The sequence below is a fragment of the Hipposideros armiger genome, unplaced genomic scaffold, assembly GCF_001890085.2.
Source record: "Hipposideros armiger isolate ML-2016 unplaced genomic scaffold, ASM189008v1 scaffold_1193, whole genome shotgun sequence".
Classification (NCBI taxonomy): Eukaryota; Metazoa; Chordata; class Mammalia; order Chiroptera; family Hipposideridae; genus Hipposideros; species Hipposideros armiger.
In genome coordinates, this window is record NW_017732543.1 from 169,553 (window position 1) to 187,890 (window position 18,338).

Below are 18,338 nucleotides of genomic sequence, written 5' to 3' on the forward strand. Positions count from 1 at the left end.
TATATATATATATATATATATATATATATATGGCTTTGAGACATGCCACAGGAGATTTCTAGAAAGGAGATATATACACACATTGGAGGGCAGGCCTTCTTCCAGAGGCCTTTTTTTATTGGTGTCTTTCATCAAAAGGCATAATAATTTTTTCCTTAAATATAAGCATTAGAAGACATTATCTTAGGCTAATGTGTTAAAGTAAAAAAATAGCAGTGAGGCAGAATGTTTTGTAATGGACTAAATGCAAAATATCTGTTATAGTGAAAAAAATTTATTTAAAAAAATTTTGGAATAAAACTCCCAGTAAGAAATAGAGATGCAAAAATTATTTATATAAAACAGAATTTAACACCACATTCAGTGCTAACATCAGGTATAGTTTTCAGATTTCTCTTAAAATGTTTCAAATACAGAGGATGCCAAAAAAAAATGTATACACATTTTAAGGAAAAAACTGTATTAAAATTGTAATACTCAATATATACCAGTAACAAAAGAAGAATATGAGTCATATGTATACATTTTTTGGTGCTCCCGATATATTTTTCTATCTCTTTCCCCTTAATCAATCACAATATATCTAAAAAGAATTTTAGAATCTGTTTTATATGAGAAAAAAAGTTCCATATAAACAGAGGACATTGGCCTTTATTTCTTTGTATTCATTTTTTTTAAGATCATCTAGAAAAAAAACAAAAAACATGCTTTAAAATATTTTTGTTACACTTGAAATCAAAACTGCTGCTAGATCAGGTCTAGGTATTAGTACATTACAAAATCTTTGGAAATGTGAACTCAGAGTAAAAACTGCCCTGAATTGTTGTTACAGGTTCTTGAGATTAAAGTCAGAATTTCCTGTGTTGGGCTGCCTAGGTACCGAGGTGCTGTGGTTGTTGGAGGATTAAAGTTAGAGCTACTGATGCATATATATTAAGGAGGATTCATGAAAACACGACAGTGGAGCCCGGGTCAATCCATTACTGTGGATGAGCATTGACCAATAGAAAGGGAAGAAGAAGATCCAAGAAGACTGAGGTAAGCGGGCTTCTGAAGCCTTGTCAAAAGTGGAAACAATACATCAAAGGGTGTTCGTGCTGACTGGTCAGAGAGGCTTTATCTTTTTCTCATAAGAGGTTTGACAGCATAAAATAAAAACAAATTGCTTTAGTCAAAGTATTTTTTTTTCTGTCTTTCCTTTTTTTTTTTTTTTAACTGATTTTTAGCAAACTTCAGATCCAGACACAGGACTCAACGGTATCAACGGTATATTCCTGGACAGCAAGGTAAATGATTTTGCACTTTTAAAAACTCTTAAAGTTAACAATCCAAAGTCCTGATTCATCAGAGGCAGTGTTACAGCTTCAATAACTAAAACAAATTTCTATTCTGAAAAAAAAAAGAATATTTTAATGTGTCTTTGTTGGAAGATGACCAGAGTAGCATTCTGCAATTGTAAGAAATTTGACAGCTTGCGTAAGCAGCTCTGCACTTGTCATTTCCCTCAATGAAGTGACAAAATTGAGACATCAGCATTTCATAAATGATATTGATTTTATCTTTTCCAAAGGAATCAGTAAAATTTATTCAGTACTTATTATCAAGTGGTTGAACTAAATGTATATTGGTTGAATGTTACTGTTCTATATGTATATATATATATATATATATGTGTGTGTGTGTGTGTGTGTATATATATACATACATACATATACACATGTATATATATATATATATATTTATATATGTGTTTTTTCCTGTTAAAATAATTTGTGGTACCCATAACTTTGTTGATAGTAGATGGGAAGGGTTTATGTTTTTCAGGTGTATCATTTATGAGTAAGTGTTAACCTATTCTTTGCTAGTAGCTATACTGAATATGTGGAGCTCTATCTGCATCCTGCACATGTTCTTTGTTTTGTTTTGTTTCTTATCAACCATAGTAATGCCATAGTTGCATACCTTATTTACCTAATTGCTATGTATATAGACAGAGGTCAGAATTCAAATTTCTTGGCTGAACAACTTGACTTTTTACTTATATTAGAAGTCTCTCCCCTTAACCCCAAATAAAACTTACCTGAGAAGTTGAGCAAAAGAGTAAGAGATTAATCACTCACTTTTCTTCAGATCTTAAAACCTTCCTCACAAGAAGTCACTAAAACATTCTTTGATCACCCTTTTTTGGTTCAAGGGCCAAAGAGCCTGGGAAATCTCATCCAGATGTTCTGCTCATTTAGGAGTAAAAGTAAAAGCATATGCCTACTTCTTAGGAACAACACAGACTTTTGAATTATTTAAAGGTCACTTTTTTGTATGCTTGTATTCAATCCGGGTTTCAGTTAACTCCCTTGCATTAAGTAGCTTGAAATGGAAAAGCACTTAGAGATCCTAAAATTTGCTTTCCATTTCTCAGTTTTCATTGTGATTGGGTTAAAACCAGACAGCTACAAATTGTTGAGTCAGTTTCAATGTTTGCAAAATGCTTTGCACATAGTGCCTACTAAAGAGATTGGTATTAATTGATATCTGTGTATACAGTGATGACATATGTTTACCTTTCCCTCAAAGAAGCCGTGTTTGCTGATCATTTTAGTGCATACACTTCTCTAAATATCAAGAGCTTCAATATCTAACAGTTGTGTTCCTTATTCTAGGCACTATAATGGCAAACACAGTCTGTTTCATCATCTGGATGGTATTTGTAACAGATTCTGTGTGGACCCGAACTGTGAGACAGGTCTATGAGGTACATGACCCAGAGGTCTGGATTGAGCAAGACTTCGATTGTCCCAGGGAGTGTTTCTGTCCCCCCAGTTTCCCTACTGCTTTATACTGTGAAAATCGAGGTCTCAAAGAAATCCCTGCTATTCCTTCAAGGATCTGGTATCTTTATCTGGAAAACAACCTGATAGAAACCATCCCTGAGAAGCCATTCGAGAATGCCACCCAGCTGAGATGGATCAATCTAAACAAGAACAAAATAACCAACTATGGAATTGAAAAAGGAGCTCTGAGCCAACTGAAGAAACTGCTTTTCTTATTTCTGGAAGATAATGAGCTAGAGGAGGTACCTTCTCCATTGCCAAGAAGTTTAGAACAGTTACAATTAGCTAGAAACAAAGTATCCAGGATTCCTCAAGGAACCTTCAGCAATCTGGAGAACCTGACCCTTCTTGACCTGCAACACAATAAGCTATTAGACAATGCCTTTCAAAGAGACACCTTTAAGGGACTGAAGAACCTCATGCAGTTAAATATGGCCAAGAATGCCCTCAGGAACATGCCACCAAGATTACCAGCCAACACAATGCAACTGTTTTTAGATAACAATTCCATTGAAGGAATACCAGAGAATTATTTTAACGTAATTCCTAAAGTGGCTTTCCTGAGACTAAACCACAACAAGTTATCAGATGCAGGCCTCCCTGCAAGTGGTTTTGATGTATCATCAATTCTAGATCTTCAACTGTCTCACAATCAGCTCACAAAGGTGCCTCGGATCAGTGCGCACCTGCAGCATCTTCACCTTGATCATAACAAAATTAAAAGTAAGTAACCATCAGGGTGCATCTTGGACTAATATGGTCATGGTCATTAAATTAATTCTCTACTTTCTTTAAGAATAGCAATTCTGTTGTGTTCTTCCGCCCTCTCCCCTGCCCCCTCCCAACGAATGGGCCCTTAGATTTTTTTAAGGTGTGTTTCCAATTTTCAGTATTATGTTTTATCCATTTACAGATAGTCTCCATGAGCTAAGAAGTTCTAACCTTCAAATTGCAGATTGAAGAGTGGACTTTAATGATCCACAGAGGGCTAGTCTCTATCTATTGGAGAAACAAAATGGCTCTCTCTTCTGTAACTCCGAGGAGATTTCGATATTTCTGCCTCACCAGAGTAGATTGATTTCAGAAAGTGTTTCAGGCACAAACAACCTCATGAATAGTAACAGAAGACATACAATTTAGGAGGCATCAGGAAGACACATATGTCCTAAAATCTACAGCAAAACTGCTGCCTAAAAACACCCTAATTGGAGTCTCTGAGTTAGATGAGTGGGTTTCTTACACTTTAGCGTGCGCTGGTGGCCCCACCTCAGAGTCTCTGAGTGAAGAGTCCAGGTGGGACCAGAGGCTTCTTATTTCTAACAAGTTCCAGGTGATGCTGAGACTGCTGTTCTGGGGACCACGCATTGGGAAACGATACTGTACTGTCAGGCTTTGCTCAACTTAAATGGAAGCAAATGCCCCTGGAGGTTGACAAGTCAGGATGAATGGCAATTAACAAGGTAGAATACTCTCTCCTTCCCTGAAAATAACTTTTGATAAGGAGAGAGTGAGATGAGTGCAAAGTGCCTTGGAGGCAGAGATGCCATCAAGGGAAGACATAGTTGTAGAAAGGAGAGGCTGGAGACATTAAAGGCAAACTTGGCATCTTCACAGTTTCCCCTGAGACCAGGCTGACCCTGGTGTAGAAATGGGCAACACCCTGGTGTGGTCCCAGGGATATCAGTAGCAGCTGGCACCTAACCGTGCATTGTTGAACGCAGCCCAACCCTCTGGGGAAGGTAACTTTGAGGAGACTTCTCTGGAACAGCCTTAGAAAATGCATTCCTAGAGTGAGAGTCAGTCCGGTGGTTTGAAAGAGAATAACACAGACAATTGTCAGAAGGTTCTGTTGCCTGGTTTATAATTATTCACTAAAATTTTCTTTAAGCATATAATCACCTAAATATCCCATTTAAAAAAAGAGGCGATTTCCTACTGAGTGCTGCTCAGTTATTCAAGACTTGCTTGGTTTTTCTAACAGCATTCTTGAGCATAAAATCCAGGAAGTAATAAGTGGGTTGCTGCCATAGCAGTTACTTTTCCATGGTGATGAGACAGGTTATTTACTCCTGCAGTCAGAAGCAAAAGATGCAATGGAAAATAAGGTTAATGGCTGAGTCTGTTCCACTGAACCAAACAGTACAGCAGCCAGTATTGACCTGAATACATGCAATTTTTTTTTCTGATTAAAATTCTGTACTTCCACAGGTGCATTCCTTATCTGACCACAAAAGCCTCACAAATATTTGATGTGGGAAATTAATTTGAAGCGATGTCATATAGGCCCCTGTTTGCAAATTAGGGATTTCCCTGAGAATTTGAGAATGAGGGTATCTAGGAGTGAGGTTGCAAAATTCAACACACAGGTAAGTGCATATGAAGGGCACTTACATCATTATACAAAATGACACAAAAAAGATAGAACTCTGTATGTACTCCTTCACTCACATTTTAGAGTTTTTCCAAAGTGTTTTCTCATATATTTCTATTTTTTAACTGTTCTCATAGCTTAGCACACATCAAAATCACCTGAAGGACTGTGTCTGACTCAGTAGGCCCAAGGTGGAGCCTAACCATTTAGTTCCCAGATAGAGTACTGATACTGCCGGCCCAGGGACCACACTTTGAGAACCACAAATTATCCTCAAAAGAGCCTTGTTTGCTATTATTAGGGAATTCTGAAGAAAGGGAAACTGAGGCTCAACTAGGAGAGGATATTTGCCAAGAACAAAGAGCAATTATAGTAACCAGGCCCTGAGCCCAAGGCTTCTCAGTTTAAGTCTTTTTTCCCCACTCATACAGTACAATCATAGCACACTTTTTCAATTCTGAGAATAAAACACTTTAGAAAAATTTCTATCAATACAAGTGAGAATAATTTTAACACCAACAACATCAATAAAGAGAAATTTATTTATTTGCTTCTTCACATAGATATCAAACATGGTCATTTCTATGCTCCAAGAAAATAAATTTAAAATAAGCATTTCTCTGACTAGAATTATTGGCTTACCATTAAATCACACTGAGTTATAATAACTGTTAAAGTACTTAGTTCTTCTGGCTACGTAATCTACTCTAATTGTTAGTAAAATGGTTTCTACCTTTGAAGAGCATTCAGAATTTATAAGGCAGTAAACTTTCCTTATTCAAAATTATAGCAACATTTATTTATTTCTTCTGAACACCTTAAGAGACTTTAAATTTGGCAAAATGTTACGTATTCAAATAAGTTACTTCTAAGTGGCCTTTCAAAAACACCTTAATTAATTTATGAAACTATAACTACATTTAGAATACACATTTTTTTACATTCCATTATCCACACATGCTTTGATTATGAGGCATGTGGGTGATAAGGAGATAGCACATAGAAGGGCAAAATCTCTCCAGTAGACAAGGGATGGAGAAGGAAAAGGACTAGGCTGGGATCCAGCTGTGCACTCACTTGCTGAAATACTTTGTGTGTATTACCTTACCTGTCTGAACCACTATTCCCACAATACCCAGGTGGGGAGAATAATAATATTTCTGATAAAGACTGTGTGATGATGATTAGGTGGTGATCTATATGAAAAAAAAAACTTTATAAACACAAAACTGTTACACAAATAAGAGTCATTTTTTTCAGCTTGTTAAATTCACAAAATGGCATAAAATCATAGCAATGCAACCTCGCTGTAAGCGTAAAATCCTTCAACACTATATATATGCACCAACAGGACACAAAGAGAGCCATCGCCCAAGTTAGGTTGGTCTCATCTTCTAAGAGAGATCTCTTGCTCGAAATAGTTTCAAAATGGGATTTAAAGGCAATATAAAGATGCATGGCTTAGATCAGCTATTACACAAACTTCTCTGAACTTTGCTAGTTTAAGAGGCCTGCTCTCCAGAATGCCCCTAAATCTCAATATAACCACTAATGCCAAGGGCTCTAATCCAAGGCAGGTGCACAATTTCTCACATCCTAACTATCTGAAAAGGCTGATGGAATATTTCCTGGCTTGAATTCTTTGTAATTCAATTCTTGGCAAACTTCCTTTCCAATTACATATATTTAAGTATGAAGACTCAAGGTTGTTTTCTGTAAGTATTACATATGTACATTATGTCAATTGTACTTTTTGAAAAGCTTGTCATTATACACTACTAATTTGAAATTTTGCATTTTAAGGTAATTTTCAAGCACTTTCTCTAATAGACTGATTTTCTACCTATGCATCCATCTGTCTATCCACTTACTCATACACCTACCTAGTCTTTCAGTACCAGCTCTGAACCATTGTCTCTACCTCTAATGCCCTAAATCTCACCTGTCTCATCCTATAGTCATCTAAGCATACCTCATCTCACCTTGTTTCCATCACACCTTTTAACAATGTGTCCTTTCTGGTGCTCTGTAGTAAGTATAGCAGAATATGGAGTGAGATGACTATACAAATGTTGCCCGTTTTTTTTTTTTTTTCAGGATTACTCTTATAAAATGGATATGCACAACCTTCAATTTGACACAAAAGTTGTTTGCATCTCTGCCACTTTCATAGATCATAAGACTGGCCCTCCATAAGACTGTTGTAATAGTTTCTTGGTCTTTCTTTCCCTGGTTTCTTGTGTTCCAATTCATTCATTCATGCAATCTTTGTCTCCCCAGATGTGAACGTCTCTGTAATATGTCCTACCCCTACCATACTGCCTGCAGACCAAGATTTCTTCAGTTCTGGACCTCATCTGAGCTACCTCCGTCTGGATGGAAATGAAATCAACCTACCAATCCCAATGGATTTAATGACCTGCTTCAAGCTCCTTCAGACTGTCATTATTTAAACACATCTTCAACGATCTAAAATTCATTTAATAAGCTAATATCTCTGATATAAAATTTGGTTTAAGGCAAAAGCACATTCCCAATTGCTCTTGGCCACCATTTTTATTTGTGCAGCTAGTTTTTTCTATTCAAAGATGCTTTCATCAATGATATATAAAACAATATACTTTTTAAAATTAAAACAGACACAGAGTGAAGATAGTTTATCAACTCAAAGATAGTTATTTTTTTGTCTCTTTCACAGGTTATTAATACCAAATAATGCCATTGCATTGCTATGCCCTAGAAAGGACATATTTATTTGCATATGTTCAAAATTGCTTCTGCAGATATTATATTTACAGTATAAATACAGCAACCTAACAAGAGGCAGGGAGATCTGAAGAAAATTTAAAAATGAGATATTTCTTTGTCATAATTATAAAGAAATAATTAAATTCAGATAGTTAAGTAGTTTTTGTAGGCATAAGTATAGTATTTCCCTCAAGAATGGATATTAAATGCATCAAATACTTCATAACAAGAGCGTTTTAGTCATTTAATACCATATAACAGAGCAACAGTCATTTTTAGTTCTCTACTACTTTACAGCTGCTGTTCTTAGATATTGTACAGTGTATTTCAGCAATTAAAGTCCTAAGTTTCACATTTATTATAACAAATTCCTGATAGAATCTTGTGTTTTAACATTTGAAATCCACTTGAATTGCAGTGTTCAACTCATATATTTGTCAGTGTTTTTTCAGATATTTTTAAATAAAAAGAGTGAATGCTTTTTAACAAAACAAAAGTAAAATATTTATTTCAGGAGCATTACTCACAAGTTTTATTAAGAACATATTATAATAAAGAGTGTTATACTAAAATTACTTCCAATTTTCTAGCATGAATATATGCAAGTATATTTTTCCACTTTTTTTTCCTTTTATTCCAGTAAACATAAGAAAAAACTCATATTCTAATTACCTGACATACTCATAATACACCTGTTTCTCATGAGTTAAAAAATATCCCAGAATTTTGTTAAGTAAAAAAGTACAGTTTACTTTAGATTTCTGATTTTGTAAGACACATGCTGTAAACAAATATTCCATAGAGATTAATGCATATATATATATATTTTACAAACAATATTCTGAAAAATTCTATAAAATTTTATATATGTCCCTAGAAAAGAACCAGATATATCTGTGTAACAACAGTTGAAAGAAAACCTAACATGATACTTTACTCCAACCCTTCTAGAAACTTAATATGTTATTCTGTAATGTGAATTCCCAAGAAGGAAATATAATGTGTAGGATTTCCTACTTATTTGCATACCAAAACTTACTTGGGGTAGAAGGAAAGAACCAACTAACGTACTTTGAACATGGTTTTTAAAATCTTAGATGAAGGCAAGAAATTAAATTAATTAACATTAAGAAAAAGAATGCTTTTTTTAAAAGACTTCAAAGCACATATATAAAAGTATGTCATATATAATTATGTCATAAAAATACAACTAATCAGATATCTTTAGGCTGGGGGAAGAAATATGTTGAGAGAAGCGTATTAACTTTAAATATTTGAAAACTTGCCATGTGAAAAGGGGGTAAAACATATTCCAGGAAGCTCCAAAATGAAGAGTATAACATGGGAAAATTTTATTATGAGCCATATTTTAGCTCTAGCTAAGAAAGAATTTTGTAATAGTTAAGATTCACTCAGCAATGAAAGCAGCTTTTCCTGAGGTCGAGTTACCCACCACTGGATCTGTTCAGAGAATGAATGATGATTCTGGGAAATAATCGAAAAGGAATTTCTGATCAGGAAGAAAAGTTGTGAAATGTCCTCCTAGACCTTTTTCAACTCTAAGAATTCTCTCCCTTCATTCTTTCCTCCCTCCTTTGTTTCCTCCCTTCCTTCCATCTTGTTTTTTCTTTTGTTTTTTTATTTCAGAAAATATATTTGAGCACCATATATACTGACTATATTACACCACACAGGGAATTTAATAGTGCACACAGTTTATAATATGCTAGAGTGGATGGAACACAAATTAACCAAATAATCACAAATCTGTGATAAGTGCCATTAACTGAAAGCTGTATGGTGCAAAGACATTACTAATAGTGATTTGACAGAAGGATTCCCTAAAGAAATAAAGATTAGGAGAAACACATAAGGGTGACAAGTATTTCATAACAAATGATAGGCGGGAAGAAGATTACACATAGGGTGTAAAGATTCTGTAGTCGTTAGGAACAATCTGAAAGTAACCAAAGTGTTTTAGGTCAGAAGGAATGATGCTCATTGAGAGATAATATCATGTTGTGGTCAAGAACATCAGTACTGAAACTAAATTGCTGAGTTCACATCCCAGCATCACTGGTCTGTGGTCCTGGGCAGAACTTTTAAATGCTCTGTGCCTCAGTTTCTCCTTATTTATAAAATGGGACTAAGCAACACCACCTACCTTATGGTAGGAATTGAGTGAGTTAGAATATGTTAAGTGTCTCGAACAGTGACTGACATATGGTAAGTATTAAATACGTGTTTATTATTATTATTATTATTAGTAGTAGTAGTAGTAGTAGTAGTAGTAGTATGTATGTATGTATGTATGTGATATAGCTATAGCTATCTAGATACAGATATCTATACATACTAGATATATACCATATACATGCATATACACAAAAGTTTCTTATTGGTACAGTCGATACAAACGTGTGGAGGGAACCAAGACTAGAGGTGAGAAGATCAGTTAGGATTTTAGTCTTACACAACAAATCAGAAATAGCTAAGGTAGTTTGGAATATAAGGGAACTGATGATAGTGGTAGAAATAGTAGTGGACAAATAGCAAATTAAGAGGTAAAATTGTCAGGATTTGGTGGCTGATTGGATAGAAGAGAGTGAGGACAATGAGGGTGGGTGTTAAGGTTTTTGCTTGCAGAATTGAATAGGTGGCAGCACACTTTCTAAGAGAAACATGTTTAGAAGATCATGAGATTGTTTTTAGATGTGGTCTGTTTGAAATTGTTGATTCATTCAATAGGAGACTTTGTGTAAGCTGTTGAATAAGAACTAGTGTTAAAAGGAGAGGTCAGGATAGATGTATGTAAGCAATGTAGGTGACATTTTCTAGACACTGTTAATACTTCCAATAACTTTGGAAGAATTCCACATTTAAATATGCATACTTTCATGAGGTAAGACTGAGGCAAGGATGGGGATAGACTAGAAGGCAAGGAATAATTCTAATTATTGACAAGTAAAGCTATGAGAAATACAAGGAGATTTCTATCAGTAAATTTTTTTTAAATTATGCACAAAGTTAATACAAGTTTTCTAAAATTTACAAGTAATGTGCTGTTGTTCTCTTTCCTAATGTTGTGTAGGTTGTGATTATTATTTTTAAAAATCAAGAAAAATAACTATGAGAGAAGTTCTTTTTGAAGTTATGAAATCTTAAATTCTCAGTCTCTCATTTTATGTCCCTAACTAAAACACAAAACAAAGCAAAACAATATTATCCATAATATCTTCATGTAAATATCATAAATTTAATTCATAGGCAAGAATAAAGGAGCAGAAATCAAAGAAAAGTCAGTATTCAATGACAGTGAAAAATGTATCAGCAAATTATAATGTTAAATTTAAAAACAAGATGGACTTTTGGTGGTAAGAACCCTGTAATGAATTTATTTGATTTCTCTAAATTCTTTTGAAATTAAAAAAAATAATAAAATAAAATAAAATAAACAAAACAATTGGCATGGTGGAAGAAAATCCCCAGAAGACATCTTTGATAAAACTGGTGTCAAAAAACCCAAAGAACCCCCAAAATAATTTAATGTAAATGTGTTTGTGTAGATAGACAGATGGATGGATCTATAAAGATACTTAAAATTTAGTGTTCTAAGAACCAGGCATTGACCAAGAGGAGTGTAAAGTTTATTGGTTAAAGTTAGGATTGTATGTCACATATGAAAGATGTATTTTTTTCCAAGTTAACCATAAAATATAAGTAAAGAGTATATAACTGTCAAACTAATATAAGGGGAAGATAGAGTGACAAAGAGTATTTATTGAGATCAAAAGAAGGCAAGAAGAGAAAGTAAAAAATACAAAGACAAATAGGGAGCATATAACAAAGTAGTGCCTTTGGTAATTACATGGTACAATGGTTGGGAACTTGTGCTTTGGAGAGAAAAGATTGAATTTCAACTCCAACCTGTGTCATTTATCAACACTTGATCACATTTTTAAGCATTGAATCCTCATCTTCAAAATAGGAAACAATAACAACTATCTTAAATAGTTGCTGTGAGTATAAGAGAGAGAACAGATGTGTAGTTCTTATCACTTGACACATAGCAAGTACCCAATAGTAAAAATTTTATTATTAAGAAAGACTCCAATATACACAATTGCACAAGTTTTCTCCAGATCAGGCCATTTTACAATAAGTAACTGAGAAAAATGAATGGTGGAATGGATCCAAGGTAAAGGTTTTAAGTTTTGGTGCATTGGAAAGGTAGACAGGCAAGTGAACTTGAGAATGATGGAATGGGGCCAGTAACCCATGAGACTGACGTTGAACAGTGAAAGAAGTGAAATCAGGAGGGACAGATAAATTGGGAGAAAAAGGCTGAAGATTCCACAGGATGAAGTACAAGTTTGAGGGGAATTAGAGTATACATAACCTGAAAGGAAAGGAGCCTTCTTAGCCTGGGAGACTACAATTTGAATGTCTTTAGAGAATATAATCCAGAACGCTGTAAAGATTTTGTAGGGTGTCGGATGGTCACATGTCTTATTAGGGAGACCACTTCATGGACGGTGTAGATATCAGAACACTGCAATGTTCAGTACCCTAAAACTGAAGCTGAATAATAATGAATGTTAATTATAAATATAAATACTATAAATATAAATACAAATATAAATTCACAGGATGTGGAGTACTGCATAAAGAATAGAGTCAATGGAACTCTAGAAGCTATATACGATGTCAGGAGGGTAGTAGATTGGGGGGTGGGTTATCACTGTGTAAGGGGTGAAATGTCTAACTATTACATTGCTTTGTACACCTGAAACTAATAAAAAAAAATCTTAAGTAGCCCAATGCTGAGAAATGAAAAGATTCAGGGTGTTGCCATAGGGAACAACTGCTGAAATAAAGAGGAAGTGAATGTCACTGAGGTCAAAGAGATCAAGGAACAATGATTTTGTAAGAATCTCAGATGTGAGTGCTTACAGTTTATTTTAACACTCTAGAGAGAAGAGTCAACTCAAAATGACATTTTTGGACAATACAAACAATTTTTTTTAAAGTTTACAGCAGTGGATAGTTTTATTAGAGCAGAAAGTACAGCTCTCAAAACGAGAGGGGGTCCCGACTGAGGTGCCCAATACAAATAATTTAAGTATCTTGTTCAGTGTCTTGTAGCTGTTGAATGATAAATACAGGATTCAAACCCACGTAGCCTGGCTTAAGATCTTTTGCTTTTGACCATTGTGTTATACCACCTCTCATGATAACAAATGCCATTATAGTTAAAAATTTTAACAAAATTATTCAAAGGTAATACATATATACCTATGACAAACAATTATTAAAAATACCAGCATAAAATACAGTAAAATGTCCTATTTATGAAAAACTATAGAAAGATTTGTGGGGTTTTTTGTTTGTTTGTTTTTATCTGAGGTGGATCTCAGAAATATTTTTCTCAGAATATTTTTGTACTGGGAAAAGAAAGAAAATGATATATAAGCATATTGTAGAATTCAAATCTGTTAAGCAAATAGAACATATAATTTGAAAAATCACAGGATTATTATCTTGAAGTTTTAGTTTATTTTTCTACCTTTGGAAAAATATCACTTTCTTTGTGACATTCAGCTGAGTAAACAAAATGGAAGTGTAGAAAGAGACTCATTGTTGGTTCTTAAAGGTTTCTGAAGACAAGTTAAAAATTGTTCTGGAAAAAGATCAGAACAGTAAAATGACTAGCTGAAATGGCTTTTGCAAAACCCATTTGAAAAGCTATCCATAGTGTATGTTATGGTGCCAGGGTTTGTTTCCAACAAGGCAAGAGCCCTGCCATATATTTCATTTGCTGAACTTCTGCTTGCATTAAAAGTGACATAACAAAGCTGTTGGTTACTGGGGACATATACTGGGAACAGTATTCAGGCTGACAACACTGCCTTCAGAGAAATAGAAAGAAAGATGGAACAAAGGTGTTTTCTACAGAAGATCAGCAAAATTAAATCATAGTCTGTATACAGTTAGGCGGAAAGGCACAGAAAGTAACTTAGTAGTTACTGATGTATTAAAATTGAGGATGGCGAGATAGGGTAGTAAAAGCATTGAGGATGTAGAATCAGGTACAAATGAATTTGAAACCTGGATTTGCTAAGGGAAACTGAACAAATTACACAAACTCTTTGCTTATAGTAGGCAGAAAGGAATATGTATGAGTACCTTACATGACAGTTCTCTGAGGATGAGTAGTATATTTAAGATGCTTAGAATATAACAGGAGGTCAATAAATAAGATTATTACCATGAGTATAATTGATATTATTATTGAGGTTCTTAGAAAAAGATGTGCTTAAAAGTTTTAGACAGTCATGTAACTGGAAGGAATGTGTGACAAAGTAAGAATAGTAAAATGTTAATGACAGGGTGGGCCGAGGGGCTCAATTGCTTAAGAGCACAAGTTCTGAGCAACAGGGTCACCAGTTCGAGTCTCACATGGGCCAGTGAACTGCCTGAGCTGAGCTGCCAGTGAGCTGCCACAGGTGGCAGGATGGCTCAGCTGGTGAGAGCATGTGCTCCTAACAACAAGGTTGCTGGTTGGACTCCCGCATGGGATGGTGGGCTATGGCCCCACCACAACTAAGATTGAACACAGCACCTTGAGCTGAGCTGCCCTGAGCTACCGGCAGCCAGATGGCGACTAGACTTGGAGCTGAGCTGCGCCCTCCACAACCAAGATTGAAGGACAACAACTTGTCTGTTCCCCTTCCCCAATTCCCCAACACTGTTCTCCTTCCCCAATTCCCCAATAAAATCTTTTTTAAAAAATGTTAATGAAAGAGTCTAGGGACTTGGTATATAGGTATTCACTGAAGATTCTTTCAATTTTGTTTGAAAAATTTTATGCTAAAATTTTAGGAAACAATATCTAGAGGCAGAAAAAGAATTTGATAATTTATTAGTTCTTTTTTTACTTATAATAACCCAGTGGTTTGTAGAGGCTACAAAATGCTAATACTAAACCTATCTAAATCTTTAAATACAAATTTCTTCATTGTGATGGGGAGGTCCAGTGTTCATTCATACGATTTTCCTTTCTTGCTGGGGACACTGAAGGATTTCACTTTCCTGTCCCCTTGAATGAAAGCAGAGAAACCGTGAGACAATTTCTGGCTGCAATGAGTGGAAGTGACAGGTATCACTTCCAGGCCAAAGGATTTCATTGTTGAGGTGCAACTTTCTTCTCCATCCCACTATTGTGAGGAGAGGAAAAGTCCACATGCCCTGAGTTCCAGACAGTGGTGGGTCTGCCACTCTGTCAGCTCTCTGTGTAGCTCTGGGGGGTTATATGGGGCAGATAGCATTTGAGGGAAAGCCACTGAAATCTGTGGTACTTACTGTTACAGTATAACAGTCTCTCCTTAATAATTTATTCAGATTTTATATATCTTCTTAGGAATGTGAATTGATAAATTCTGAAAACAGTGCTATATAATCAGTATAATATTTGCAATTTATTTTTTTAAATTTCCTGTTTAAATGATGCATGAGCTTGGTAAAAATCAAATAGCTAAGAAAAGCTTCCAATGAAAACAATGATTCTCTGCCTTACCCTTTCTACCCAAGTTCAATTCTCTAGAAACAACACTGTAAATATTTACTGGTTTTATTTATCTTTGTAGTTCTCTCCATGCTTTTACCTCTCTTTATTTATCAACTTTAGCCAACCTGGATTAGCTGTATTACAAAAGATCATTTAGCATACTCATTGCTATCTATGCCCTTCTTTCTATATTTTGACAACTACCTTATTTGTATTTCTTAACTTAGATAATAATCTTGAATTTTAAAACTTACACTTCCGGTTCTAGTTTCAACAGCACTAGGAGACCATCTCACCTTTTCTCTGTATGAGAAGAGGTTATTTACATTTTAACCCTTCCCTTTACTTTGCCTTCATCTCCTGTCAGATATACCTTAAATGCCATGGTCAAAGTTGTTCAAGCTCCCACTTTCTTAAACGTTAACTGTGTTTTCTGTTCACTGCCTATTAACTGATTCTAAAACGTGAAAGTTAAAAACAAAAAAACAGTTTAGAGTATAATGAGTACATAAATATTGTCTTTTCCTGAGTTGCAGCAAGAGACAGGATCTTCCTTTTTTATATCCATCCTTTGCAGCTATTGAACCATAACTCCAATTCACCAGTTAACACGCGCCCACCTTCTTTACGTTATTGCCCCAAAAGATGTTTAAATCTGCCATCCACAATTTACCTCTTCCTCAATTCTCTTTGCTGAAGTGGATTTAGTCCTTTTTAAATTCTGCACAATGATTTCAATCGGATCCTGAGAGGAACGTGAGACAAATATGCTTCCACGACATCTCCACTGTCCATTGCTACCCCACTAAAGATTTAATGTGTAGTTGATTGAAATTTCCTACCTACAGTATGTATGAGTCCTGGGAAGCCAATGTTAGAAGCAGGAAGAAGTGTGTGGCAAAGTGTCAAGAAGTGGGGAGTCAAAAAAGAAGGTGTGTGGAGTAGAGAAGTTCGGAAAGGTGCTAGAGCCGGAAGGGAAGGGAATGAGGCATGGTTCCACTCCCCTGTGTCACATGACTGAGGTGACTAAATCTGAATGACCTTGGACTACATTTCAGCTTGCAAGGGTAGAGATAGCTACTCATTTCAGCTTGGGAGGTCAGTGCCCTGCAGTGAACCATATCCATTATGCTTTCAATAAAATTGCATCCCTCTGTTTGGTCTATGTACACAACTTGATCAACGTTCCACTGATGATAATCCAACAACTCCTCCATGGTTCCTCTCCATGCAATTTCACTCCCTACATGCCTAATATTACTAGGATCCTCTTCCCTCCAGTTACAAGATTTTGTTCTTCTGTCAAATATTAAAATTACCATGTCATTTCCTCCTCCTTTTCCTTTAAATTTTTGGAACTCCACAAACAATTCATACTTGATCATCACTCTTTTCAAATTTATGGTTTCTCTTTATAAAAAATTAACATTTATATATATTGTATTTCTGTGAATGGTAGGTGTAATTTGCTTGCTGGGGCTGCCATAGCAGAATAGCACAGACTGTGTAGTTCAGACAACAACAAAAAAATTATTTTCTCACAGTCTGGAGGCTAGAAGCCTAAGACCAAGCTGTTGGCAGGTTTGGTTTCTCCTGAGGCCTCTCTACTTGGTTTGTAGACAGCTGCCTTCTCTGTGTGTCCTCATATAGTCTTTCCTCTGTTGTATACACGAATCCCTTGTGTCACTCAGTGAGTTCAAATTTCTTCTTATATACACCAGTCAGATTAGACAAGGAATAACTTTTAAAAACAACAACTACCAAAAATCATTTTAGTTTAATCACATCTTGAAAGATCTTGTTTCCAAATACAATCTATTCTGAGGTACTGGGAATTAAGGCTTCAACATGTAAATTTTGGGGGATACAATACAGTCCATAATATTATTCACCTGAAAGCTTGGTTTTTTCTTTCCTTAACTTATTAATTATTTTATTTAGTAACTAGTAAATGTACACACTAATAGATTATGTGAAAGTTTTCCCCACATTTTGACAGACTATTCACTAATACACAAATATATCTGCTAGGTGCTCTTAGTGCTTAGAGGAAAATCTGATTGTTAGTTGCTATAGCTATAAGAATGATCCAACTGGTTCTTTTAAAAAGTTTAAATGCAAGACACCCAAGAAAAAGGAAAACACACCAATCACACCTAAATTCAGCCCTCTGTTATCAGCCCCACAAAATAATCAGACTTTAAATAATTTCTCACAGAAATAAAACTCATTAGTGAAGTGTTGTCTCAAACCAGTCCATTGCTTAGGAAAATGAAAGTTTTTACTCTTAGAATCTAAGCAAATGAACTTTGAAAGGCATGAATGCTCAATCTAAATTATCAGCAATACTAAATGGCCAAGATAGTTCAAGAATTCCTAAGTTATCTGACAGAATCTTTTGGGCCTAAGTAATAATTCCAAATGTGCAGGGAAAGATCTCAACAGAATAAAATGAGAATTGCCACATCAAAGCTTCTGTGTTTATAAAAGAAACAGCTGTGACTGAAGAGCCTAAGGGCAATGAATTAATATTCCAAATTATTTTTCTGAAATGGAGTTATGAATTTAAACATATTCATAAGAAAATAAAATAAGTCCACACCCATTTGAAATGATCTTTACAGATGCCATGTAAATATATACCAACCCACTCTGCAATTAAATACCACATAATTAGCTCAGGGACTTCATGCCAAAAATATCCTGTAATTCTACTGAATTTAAATTGTTCACAGTGGTAAGTGAGAATAAATGGTCCAAAATGATAGTTCATTTAGCATATAAATGCACACGTGCACACATGCACACACACACACACACACAC

General features: G+C 35.1%; 1 protein-coding gene across 2 annotated transcripts; it reads left to right on the forward strand.

Moving 5' to 3' along the window:
* Window positions 1-955: 955 nt before the first annotated feature.
* Window positions 956-8,378, forward strand: KERA (keratocan). 2 transcript variants are annotated; one of them, XM_019632911.1, is made up of 4 exons: window positions 956-1,038; window positions 1,227-1,286; window positions 2,658-3,551; window positions 7,480-8,378. In XM_019632911.1, exons 3-4 carry the CDS (start codon window positions 2,666-2,668, stop codon window positions 7,650-7,652), a joined length of 1,059 nt encoding a protein of 352 aa, XP_019488456.1. In that variant the 5' UTR covers window positions 956-1,038; window positions 1,227-1,286; window positions 2,658-2,665; the 3' UTR covers window positions 7,653-8,378. The 2 variants fall into 2 exon arrangements, with proteins under 2 accessions (XP_019488456.1, XP_019488455.1); XM_019632910.1 differs by having other exon boundaries at window positions 1,016-1,286.
* Window positions 8,379-18,338: the final 9,960 nt, after the last annotated feature.